Consider the following 12,144-nt stretch of genomic DNA (forward strand, 5'->3'; position numbering starts at 1 on the left):
TTCCATTTTTAACCAATTACAAATATATTATTGTACTAAACCTTTTTAAATATTTCTTATCATAACAATTTTTCTAATATTAATATATAATAAAAATTAAAATAAAATTACATCAAATAAAATATTTTTTATTAGAAGAACCAAACTTTAATAAAAACATATTGTTATATTTTATTTATTATTTATTATAATATTTAAAAGTAATAATATTTATTTAAAAATAATATTAATATTATATAATAAAATCCCATCAACTAATAAAAATTGGAGTATAAATGGAAAAGAAATTATAAAAGTATAAAAAAGACTAGTTAAAAATTATATGGATCTAATCCATAGGTGTGAGAGAAAGGGTAAAAGTGGTACATTAATTATAATATATATGTGAGGTTCATAGGAATGAGAATGAGAATGGAATTGATGAGGTTGTAGGAGTGTAATGAGATTACACATTTTCATGTAATGAGATTACAAAGTTTGAGATGGGTCCACAATTTGATTACATTCCTACAATTTGGTAAACACCATTAAAGGGAATCAAAATTTTCATTACGATCCATTGATTACGATTTGCGAGTAAGTAAAGGGTCTTATTGTACTAAAAAACTATAATCAGAAATTTAAAAAAGTGGTATGTCGGGTTAGATAGTAAAATTGGTTATGGTCTAAAACCGTGTCTATTTAATTGTTGAAAAACTTAAATTGATGTCCATGAAGAGATATTTTAGAATGTTTGATATCTTTCACAACATGAGTTTTTAAGAATTCGTTTGGTAGCGTTTTTGTTTTTTATTTATTGTTATTGTTTATTGTTTCTCATTTTTTAATTTTTTTAATAAATAAAAATATAACTATTTATTTTTTCGTTATTTCTTTTTTTCTTATGAAAAAAAAATTGAACATGTTTGCTAATAATTGCTAGTTTCTCATTTACTAATGTTTAAATATTTTTAAAAAGTAAACTTTTTTATATGAAATTTACTTCTTTTATAATTAAAAAGTTTAATTCTTTTTACGCTATATTTACTTCTTAATATTATTATGAATTTTTTAAGCCAACACTGATAAAATAATGAATTAATTTATGCTTTGTAAAATTTTGGGAAGAAAAAATAACAAAAAAAAAAAACTTTATTTTGCTATTTCCAAAATTTATACCCAACTTCATCGTTTAAGTTGTCAAATATATATTTTTAGTTCAATATATGAGAGCAGAGATTCAAATCTCCCATAAGGTATGTATCTATAGTTTCATATATTTAATATTTTTGATATTTTTAAAAGGCTAGGCATCTAGATTCTAAAAATAAAATAAAACAACGACTAAGGCTAAGCCATAAATAGTGTCTTCACCCTTTGAATTTTATTCATATCCGCCGTTAGTTTAAGGTCTTATCATTGTCATTGTATTATTTGATGACTATGCTAAAAATCCACCCACCACATTGTCTTAAGTAATTTACATACGTTGTCGGCGTGTCATTATAGGGGTTAGAAAATTTAACAATAATAACATATTCACCCGATTGAAAGTGAGTAGACTTAATATAAACTTTTTAGAGTAGGAAGACAAAATTAATATAACTTTTCGAAATGTCACTTAATAGACCTTGGCATAGATCAATTTTGTAATTTAACCAAAATGTTATTAACAAACAAATGAGATCCCTTGCTAAGATGACTAAAAACTTCATGCTCTAAGAAAATTTTCTTATGGTTAAAATTAGACTATGAAGCTAACTCCTCACCCTCCTATTTGTAAAGTGACATTCTTAAAAGGAAATGGAAGAAAAAGACTCTGAATGTGAATGCAATTTGACCTTTTATTAGTTGCAATCCCCACCCTTGGTGAAATCCCTATAGAGGGAAAAATCCTATCAAATGTTCGTGTCAAATAATATCTAATTGTTTGATCCTAAAAGACAACTTCAGAATCCTCGAAGATTGGAATAGAGGAGACGATCTCTCTTCCCTCCATCGGAGAACATGCAAAACAAGATTACCACTCTAACGAGCAAGTCAATCTCAATCTGAATCTAAGCTCTAAGCATAAATGGATTCACATAACTTGTAAAAGAGGTAGACATCCCTACCTATAGGGATGATCTCCGACAGGTCTTTCCGATAGTGGCAAACGGTCATCCGATCGCCCGCGAAACGCGGCGCGTTGTCAGAGTGATGTGTTGTTTACACCCCTGTGGATATCTTTGAGTAAGTCGGCTCGTACCTTCGCCAAATCGGGCGAATAAGGTGTTTGATAGCTCAGCTCAGAAGGTTTACACCGAGCTAGAGAAACTTGTAATAATCATAATTTGTTCAAATAGAAAACGTCTTCAAACCACGCAACAGGCGATAAATAGCCTCTAACACAAATATTTGAAAAAAAAAATTATGGCACGATTAGAATACATTACCCACCTCTCTAAAGGTCGAAGTTCAAATAATATATTAAGATTATGGTAATAAGAATGGTTTGTGTAATTGTATATTGGAGAAAATACACACTTTTGGTTTCTAAAATTTGAGTTTTGTATTCATTTTTTATTAAGTATAACAACATGTAGAGAAGGGAATTCGAACATGCGATCTTTTGGCCAGAGATTCACGTCTCAAACCAATTGAGTTAGGATGAGGTTGACGAGTTTTGTGTCAAATTAGATTTTAATATTTAAAAGAAATGTATTTTAGCGTGAGGTTTAGAAAATTATTCTATATGATTTCTAAACTTGATATAGTCGACCTAACAAAATACTGATGTGATAGTTAACATATTGGTTGGATTTTGATATGATTGGACTACGAACGTGACCATCCTCTTCCCTTCCCTCTTTTCTCCCATCTCTTCCCTCCCCTATCATTCTACTTTCTTTAAAGTATTCCATTTAAAGTTCAACGATTTTGAAGATTCATAGACCAAAATAGAATATCCTGAAATAAGACGATTTAGACCTCAATCAAAATTTAATTTTAAATATAGGAATGATCATAAGTTAAAAATCAATTACAATCTTTGTGCCACTTGGAATCAACAGCACCAGTGGTCTAGTGGTAGAATAGTACCCTGCCACGGTACAGACCCGGGTTCGATTCCCGGCTGGTGCATTTTGCAACGATGAATATATAGGCACATCTGAGCAAATGGCCGAATTCCTTTTGCAAATTTTACCACGAACAAGGTGTACATAAATATTTTTGGAGTGACGAGTCTAAATAACTAACTACCTACTAAGAAGTGACAATGTATTACTTACATTCTCCAACATTGAAGAATTGGCCTCATGATTATTGTTTGATGTTGTATATCGAAAGATTATCCACCTAATAATAATGCTCAAATTGGAACTCTCACAGCTCTGGAAACCAGATTCCAGATGAATGCAAAGATAAATGCAGCTCCTAATATCACACAGAAAACAAAACAAGGAATAACTTTGAACGAAAAAGTGGGAGAAGGTTTTGGTAAGCTAGTCAACAACTGGCACAAAGCGTACGCATTAATTCTATATTCCCTCTCCTCTATACAAGTTTGAATCTCATTATAACCAAATTATACCCTCAAATTTATACCATTATTATAACTGAATATAATTATTACAACGGTAGGGTTTAATGTAACAACAATTTTGAAGCGAAATTCGAACGTCCCGAGCAGATGGTCAGCTTGAATTGAAAGTTTGAGAATAAGATTGTAACTATAGATAGTTTTTGCAACTTTCCCTTATAAAAAAGATGTTGTAAATCATGGTCTTAAACACTTTGTTTTTTACCAATAAAGTAATGCCTGCATCAATAATCATCAACCAAATCAAAACAAGGCAAAGGAGCCACACTTAAAAATGACAATTTATAATCTCATTTCTCTGAGTAGAGAACTCATTTCTCTAAGCAGTAAGGAACACCTGTAGACGTAGGAATCCAAACATCAATTTTAAGATGTGAAATTTAGTTGCATAAATAGCTATAATCCAGCCACCCCTTGATGATGCAGTTGTATGCAGCCGTTCTTCGGCAGTCGCATCAGATCGTGCGAACTGCTTGAAATAATGTCCTGCAAGAAGCACGAGATAGAAGACGAACATGTTATACATCACACTAGGTTCCTGGACTCTTCACTTATGGCAACAGCTGTACTTTAAATTGACCAGTTGATGAAGCAATGTCGATATGCAGCTCTATGTGGAAGAAAACATCCAATCATTTTGAATACAAATGCATTTGTAGTGAGTTTCATCAAATGTTATCAGCGCAAATTCTACAATTGAGATACCTTCGCTGGCTCCTGGACTTTTATCATAGTTGCAATGAACAAAATGAAGTTAGTTACTCCAGAAAGACTTCGATCCGGTCGCCCATGCCATCAACAAAATCCAGTAACAGTTTCCCTCCTACTTCTCCAGCTGCATCGTCCATCAGTTCTTTGATATTTATACCTCCCAAAGCTATGCTTCAAAAATATGTCAATTTCATTGGTCATAAAAGATATAGTCAACCAAAGTTTAATTTTGATCGCTTCGAGGGCGAGGAAGCAAAAACTACCTGGAACTATATTTGTTAGTCCATCCAAGAATCCCGCCTGAAATAAAGAAATATACAAAACTCCTCAAGACAATGGAAAGAACACTAATAATGGAAAGTTAGATCAGAAACTGAACTAGTAATGAAGAAACAAAACTGCAACAGAACTCGGTCCTAGAATATTTTCTGACCTCCATATTACACAAATTCAGTTAGATAGCCATGTATATGCCCATATACAAGGAATCAGGAATGTTTAACTTCACCAATTTACATTCTCACTGCCAATGAAAATTGAATTCATTTAGCCAAATTGGCAGCCATCAAGAACATTCAGCAGCTTATATAAATATACCAATTCACATAATATGCTACTATGACCAGAATATCATGCTCATAGCTGCATCAGTGATCCTGGCATTTTACCGCTCGTTTAATTAGAAAAGATATGTCCGGCTGGTGTATTATTAACATTATAATTATTTGAATATGATATGTGCCTATTTTTTCTGCAAACACAATCTATAGACACTAAAGAGACAGTAATATGTTATCTTTAATACTTACAGGAATCCTAACATCAAGTCTCTCAAATCCATCTCTTCCGATTATTTTGACTCTCAATCTCCGGGACCAGATACCAGAAAAGGGACGTCTCGATCCATCTGCATCATAGCCTTTATATATCTCAGGAGTAATCACTTCGACAATTGGACCTTGAGGATTTTGGTCTTTCTCCTCTGAATCATCTTCAACTCTCCCTTGAAGACTGTTTATGCTACTGCCCACTGACAAAACAACCCTAATTTATATGAAGTAACAGTAGAACTAATGAACTACTACCAAAATTTGGGTCAGGCAAAAAAATTAGGCTACAAGGTAATTGAAAATCTTTGCCCATGTATGATCACATTATTAAAAAAAATAAGTGAAACTTAATAGTATTATCAAAAATAATAATAATAATAATAAGGCTACAAGAATGGGTGTATAAGCCCATGGAATAATATTGATAAACAGTGGAAATTAGTGGAAAAACATTTGTCATTCAGATTAGGAAATGGCAAGTGTATTCTTTTTGGCATCATTTATGGTTGGAAGACTGTATCTTAAAGGTTAGATTTTCCTCATCTCTACAGGATTTCTACCTTCCCTTCGGTTTCTATCTTTGACCTTTCAGATTCAGCTACCTCTTCTTGGAAACTTGATACTAGGCCGCTTAAGGATAAAGAATTTGAAGAGTTTTCAAGTTTATTACTCTGCCTTAATCTTGTTATTCTAAGGGGAGAAGACGATCAAAGGAGATGGCTGCTAAAATCTTCCGGTTTATTCTCGGTAAGTTCTCTATGCAAACCAAGGGCTACATCGCTTCTTCTCCCAAAAGATTATTATGCTCTCTTGTGGAAGTCTAGAAGCCCTAAGAAGGTTAATGTGTTATCCTGTATCCTTCTCAACAGCAAGGTCAATACACAGTTGAAGTTCTCCCAAAAAGAAAAAAAAAACTGCACGTATGGCCCTCCATCCCTCATTTTGCATCCTTTGTGCCAATCATGGAGAATGCCAGGGGCATATTGTTTTCCATTGCCCTTATGCACTATCTTGTTGGAGATCTCTTTCCATTTATTCAGCATGTCATGGGCATTCGATTTCAAGGTTTCAAAGACTGTCTTCCAATTGTTATTTGGTCCGGAGTTGTCACTCAATGCAGGTCTATTATGGACAAATGGAGTCAAAGCATTGTTGTATGACCTATAGTTTGAAAGAAATCAGAGGCCTTTTGAAGGAAATTGCAGAGACTCGATGGAATGCTTCAACTCAGCTAAATTCAAAACATCTCAATGGTGTGGTCTCTCCAATTTATTTATTTATTATTTTTTTTTTTATAACTGGTAATCGGAGCTTTGCTCCCCTATACCCAGGAGCACTCGCGCCCGCCCCAAGACTCGGACATGGAAGACATCAAGGATTTTTGATATTAAGCTCACCAGAAGTTTCAAACCTGAGACCTCTAAGCTAGTATGACCAAGAGACCCCAAGCCCTTGCCAATTGGACTGCCCCTTGGGGGCTCTCTCTCCAATTTATTGTCTAATTATTCATCCAGCATGATCTTTTCTAATTGGGAGGCTTTTATCTTTCCCTTCTAGTCTTTTATTTTTGCTTATGCTTTATTTGTAGCTTTGCTCTTTTCTTTCTTTGTCCTTGTCTCTTTATTTTCACTCCCTTGGGAGTTTGTATCGCCGAACAATTTTTGTTTCTTTTCATTCATCAATGAAAAGTTTGTATCTTATTAAAAACAAAAAATAATATTTTCAACAAAACTAAATATTTATCACAAAATTGTCCTACCCTACCTCTGATAAACTAAAAATCAAGTGAAGAATTATGTGAACTTGCTTTTACCATCTGCAAAACAAGCTTTTCAGGCTTAATGTAGATCTTCCGCTGCACATGCATGACTTTTTATTTTCTATAAGAAACATAACTTCACATAGGAAGCACAATTTTACTGAAGAAGTTGGACGGGCCTAAAAGAGAAACAAGGAAGCCACTCGGTTGATAAATGATTGATTATCTATTCAAATTGAGCAGATGAACCTATTGGGGAAGTCAAAAATTTTATTATTCAATTCCCTCATAAAGTGCAATAGATTCACATTCACTTGGAGAGAAAGGTAAAGACCTACAAACCTTTTAGTGAAGGCTGACTGACAGCAGAAGCATATTTCTTCTCTTCTTCATAATAACGGTTGAAACCCAATATTTCCTTCATCTCTCCAAAAGTTGGCATGCTTCCAGGAGAAGGCAATCGGCCTCCTTTAATTGCAAGCAGTGCATCCTGCAAGTAACGAAATGTGGGGAGCAACTATAACATCTTGACTTTTCCTATTAGGCTATCTAGTCGTTTTACACTTTCAAGGCTAAATGTAATTTTCCAAATAATGATATTCCGGAACTATTCCGGAAATATTCAAGATAATATCTACAAGCCAATTTTAAAATTTTGCAATTAATACTTTTTTAAATAATTAAAATAACTTAAGAGTTAATGAATAATAAGAAAAAATAACTAAATAAATAACTGAAGTGAAAAGTAAAATTAATATTTTTAAGTAATACCCTCATTTTTAATGAAATTTCAATATCATGAGGCAACTACATAATTTAACCTTTTCCAAAGTCCCTTCTTCCTAAACAAGTATCTTTTCCTAAGTCCATAAAATAGGAAAACTCATCTTCCTTCTTTTAGTAAGAAAAAAAATGTAAGAAACAAAGTAAAAAGAAACCCAATATACAATACAAAAAGGCATTACGAGTGGTGTTGATGACAAATAAATAATCATAATTATAAAAGAGCGTTGATAGGTACACCAAGTAGAAGCATTACATGAGCCATAATAATCTATTCCCAATCTTTTTCTTGTCAACAAACTTTATAGATTTCCTTTCTTGCCAAATTGACCGTAGTATATTCTTAATTCCTACCACCCATATTGTACGAGCTTCCAAATTGAAGCCATCATTTGTATTCATCATTTAATACTGTTGTGCCAGAACATCTTTAACTTTTCTTAACTTGAATGAAAAAAATTGTTTAAAATTCTTTGAATATTATGATCAATGCTTTTGCGCACATTATAGGTGAAGACATGCTATACCTGCATTGCTTGAATGGATACCCCGAGCAGGGAAAGAGGGTAAGCAACAAGTTTATATCCAATTGCCTCCAGTTCAAGAGGATTAACAATGGGTGTTTTTCCTCCTCCTTCAAGCATATTGGCCTACATAAAAGCAGAAGAGATATACCATTCAATTATGAATCACTGACTGTGATGTCATGAATAATAAAAGCGTCCTAATTGTATGAAAACTTTAACTCCATATACTAGAGAACAGCGTATAAAACATAATTCACATTTTTAGTCCAAAACACAATCTAATTTGAATTCTATTGGGAGCTCACCAGTTTCAAGGGATGCTAGTTCCTTCAAATTATTTAGATATTATTTGCCTTATTAATTATTTTTCCATGTATATTGTTTCCTTGATATATTTCCTGTTTCCAGCCTTCCTCATTTTATAATTTGTAATTTCTCATTGTTCATACATATATATATGTCCGTTTGTTTCCTCCCTTTTACTATAAGTAATGAGAACAAAGAAGAATAAAGGGATTTCCTTCCTTCATTTTCACTCCTCTATTTAGTTCTAAACTACAGTCTAATCAAATTTATAAAAAAAAAAAAAAAAAAAAAAGAAGACAATTATAATACAAGAGCCCTTACCAAGTCCCAAAAGATGCTACAAATACAAGTGTCTGAAGATGGATAAAATGAAAATAAATGGCATTGCCATTCACTTGATAACACAATTTACCTTTGTTTCAAAATTACAGATTGATTGGTAAAATGGTCCATAGTATATTAGTAATTCCAGTCTTTCGCTTATCCAATATTTCATCATAATATCGATGGAGAACACTAATCATGAACACAGTAAGATTGTTTAAAATTGTGAATAGCTCATTTAAAGACCGTGCATTAGAAACATTTAAAAAGAAAAACTTTAATGTTAAAAATTCATGCAATTATCATTTTCAATATGAGACTCTGAATGCGCATTTCTTGATTTGTATTTTATGGCAATGAAATCAAAGAATACCATTTTAGGCACTTTGGGAAAGATTTTACAAAAAGCCTCCATCTCCTCTTTTGAAGCTAGAGCATCAATGAAAAGAACATCAGCTCCAGCATCAGCAAAGGCCCTTGCTCTCCACAGTGATTCGTTAAGGGACACTGCTTGACGAGAATCAGTTCGAGCGACAATAACAATGTCAGAGCCACTTTCTTTTCTAGCATCAACAGCTGCTCTTATCCGCAACACAGCCTCCTCTCTAGATACCACTTTCCTACCTTGTGTATGGCCACAAGCTTTTGGAGATACCTTGCCATGATAATCTTGTAAGTAATAAAATGGCCCTAGATAACTGAGCAAACTCTATGATGAAAAATTTAATACTTCATACAATGCAGTGCTAGTTAAGGCATCAAAATGATCAAATAATACTTCTGGGTTTCAGGACAGGGTGCCAAAGGAAAATAAGTAGATAGTTTTTAAATTCCAAACTACCTTATTACGCTTTATTGCCAAGAAAATTTTGAGCTGAGGTGAAATTTAAGAAAATCACCACTTGATTATCATCCCTGGATGCCCCTGAATGAGAAGTTTCTATTTCCATACTTGAAACCGATGGAATAGTAAAGTGGAAACAAATAATTCTAGAAGTGTAACAATAATATCTCAAAATTATCTTCTAAATTTTGTTTATTCTCATGAGGATAATTTTGGGTATAATATAGTTGTTTTTCATTCGTACTCGCATAAAGTTTTCTAGAACATTTCTTCTTCTTTTTTTTCTTTTTCTTTTTCTTGCTCATGACAAAAACCAAGTTATATATAAATAAATAAAATATCATTACTTTTAACGTTCATGCAGAACATCTAAATTGCTATAAAAGAACCTGATCTTCAAGTATGATCCCTGCAAAGCCTGCTCGTATGTACCCTTTAACAGTTCTCTTCACATTCATTGCATTTCCGTATCCATTGTCACCATCTCCAATCACAGGAATTGACACTGATTGAGTGATTTGTTGCCCTTGATCCAACATTTCACCATATGATATGAAACCTGTATCTGGCAGTGCCAGTCTAGCAGCCGATATAGAAAATCCTGTAGAAAGACCAGTTCAATATAACACTAGCTTGCACGACTATTTTAAAACCTTGGGTAGAACGAGAACTAAAGCGAATTTCTTCCAACTCAAAATTAACTTTATGACCAGATTCTCATCACTTCAATAATTCGTTTACGCTTTCAGCAGTGAATGTTAATTGATTGAGATCAAAAGGTTGAAGAGCGAGGGAGAGAGACACCGACCACTGGTAAAGCAGTAGAGAAAGCCAGCTCTCTCAACTAGCTTAGCACTGAGAGCATCGAAACAAGCGGGGCCTTGGTGGACGCCAGGCATCTCCAGGATCCTCCGAAGCGCCTTGGCCGGAGAATCGACCACAAATTCGTCGTAGTTTCTTGCTGACATCGCGATGATTCGAGCAACCCGCCTCTGATGAGGATTGCTGGAGAGAGAGATGGTCCGTTTGATCGAAGGCGAGCATGAGGGAGAGCGATGAAGTTGAAGTGAATGCGGCGGCGGCGACGGCAACTGGAGGCGGAGAGATGCGCAGTGTGGGAGTGAGAGTGAGAGAGAACCATCGTTACTCGCCACAGGAAGCTTCATCGCAGGATTTTGGGTTGAAATGAGCTTAAAGAGACAATGGAAGAACTAAAAAGTAATAATGCCCAACTCTCTTTTAGTATTGCCACGTGGGGTCGGGATGAAACTCAACATACATGTCAATTATCGCTGATCTATATTCGTGTTGACACTACTTAATTATCCTATAAATAATAACTTCTCCTTTTGTATGATTTAATGTAACGCCCTAGATCTAGGATTCGAAATTCGGATTCGGCACCTCTTTGTTCCAACATTCCCCTGTATAAGCAAGTAGGAGGCCAATCGAATATTACCAAGTCAAGCACGCTTAATTTTTGAGTTAGTTAACACGTTGTAAATATAGGGAGTGACTATCGATTCTTTTAAGCTTTTCTTGACCATTCTTTCATGATTTCAGGATCTCTCTCATTCGGAGGTGGCATCGATTCATTACTGTACCTCTTCTCCCTACACAGGTGTCACATTTAATTCTTCTCACTTTACACTAAAACTTCAAGTGAGTAGAAATCAAATTAGGGAATTTAATTTTTTAGCGGAAAATACTTGTCTCCTCCTGGTCAGCAACCACCATTAAATGTCAGACAATTAAGATTGAAAAAAAAATGTAAAAATAGAGATTTATTTTTAAAAATTGTGATCATGACAATATTGGTCTCAATTGTTGAGTAGCCAAGTATTTTCATTCTCGGATGATGTTTACTTTGTTCATTCACCGCGTGCTTCAGCATCGTATTAAAAAAGATGTAGAGTCCACCAACATTAAAAAATAATGTATACAAATAAAATCATTTTATGAACCTAGAATATATACTCCAAATAACAGAGTTAGAGTGAAACACAACAATTTTAATGCCTAGGGTGATTGAAAATGCACACAAATTAAGGTTTAGAAAACTGAGTTTTTGCTCAAATATGTCTGCAATACAGTGAGCCTCTAGGAATTAAACCAGAGGGAACCTTGTGCATTTCAACTCCCAAGGAAGCAATGGAGAGGACTAATATCCTTTTGTGCAAAAAGATATCGTACAATTGTTTGGTACAAGGGGAATAATAATGTCACATGCATAAATGAGCCTAGTGATAATACATTTATAATTCCCGAGAAATAACTCATAGGAATTAGACTTGATATTCATGGTACCCGAGCAACTGAGTATTTTTTAGCTTTGTCATACCATACTCAAAAGACTTGTTTGAGACCTTATAGAGTATTCAACAATTTACAAATACTATTAGGAGGGGAAGAATCCCCCTATTTTTTTAGTTTACACAATAACCATTTCGTTGAAAGGACTATTAAGATGTATATTTGTTTATATCCAAACTAACTAG

General features: G+C 33.8%; 1 protein-coding gene and 1 non-coding gene across 5 annotated transcripts; one reads left to right on the forward strand and one right to left on the reverse strand.

The window, feature by feature from the left end:
- The first annotated feature begins 3,031 nt into the window (after nt 1-3,031).
- Nucleotides 3,032-3,102, forward strand: TRNAG-GCC (transfer RNA glycine (anticodon GCC)). The gene has a single exon. It is a non-coding gene; the product is annotated as a tRNA-Gly (tRNA).
- A 728-nt stretch (nt 3,103-3,830) lies between these two features.
- Nucleotides 3,831-10,852, reverse strand: LOC111009259 (uncharacterized). Of its 4 annotated transcripts, none has more exons than XM_022282293.2 (9): nt 10,455-10,851; nt 10,036-10,247; nt 9,176-9,457; nt 8,173-8,295; nt 7,205-7,352; nt 5,083-5,303; nt 4,537-4,573; nt 4,268-4,439; nt 3,831-4,172 (listed from the first exon to the last, which is right to left on the reverse strand). In XM_022282293.2, the coding sequence occupies exons 1-8, from the start codon at nt 10,810-10,812 to the stop codon at nt 4,321-4,323; spliced, it is 1,500 nt and encodes a 499-aa protein (XP_022137985.1). In that variant the 5' UTR covers nt 10,813-10,851; the 3' UTR covers nt 3,831-4,172; nt 4,268-4,320. The 4 variants fall into 4 exon arrangements, with proteins under 4 accessions (XP_022137985.1, XP_022137984.1, XP_022137986.1 ...); XM_022282292.2 differs by having other exon boundaries at nt 3,831-4,048; nt 10,455-10,850; XM_022282295.2 differs by lacking the exon at nt 3,831-4,172 and adding an exon at nt 4,707-4,796 and having other exon boundaries at nt 4,338-4,439; nt 10,455-10,852.
- Nucleotides 10,853-12,144: the final 1,292 nt, after the last annotated feature.

The sequence above is a fragment of the Momordica charantia genome (assembly GCF_013281855.1).
Source record: "Momordica charantia cultivar OHB3-1 chromosome 5 unlocalized genomic scaffold, Mcharantia_2.0 BLBB01000005.1, whole genome shotgun sequence".
Classification (NCBI taxonomy): Eukaryota; Viridiplantae; Streptophyta; class Magnoliopsida; order Cucurbitales; family Cucurbitaceae; genus Momordica; species Momordica charantia.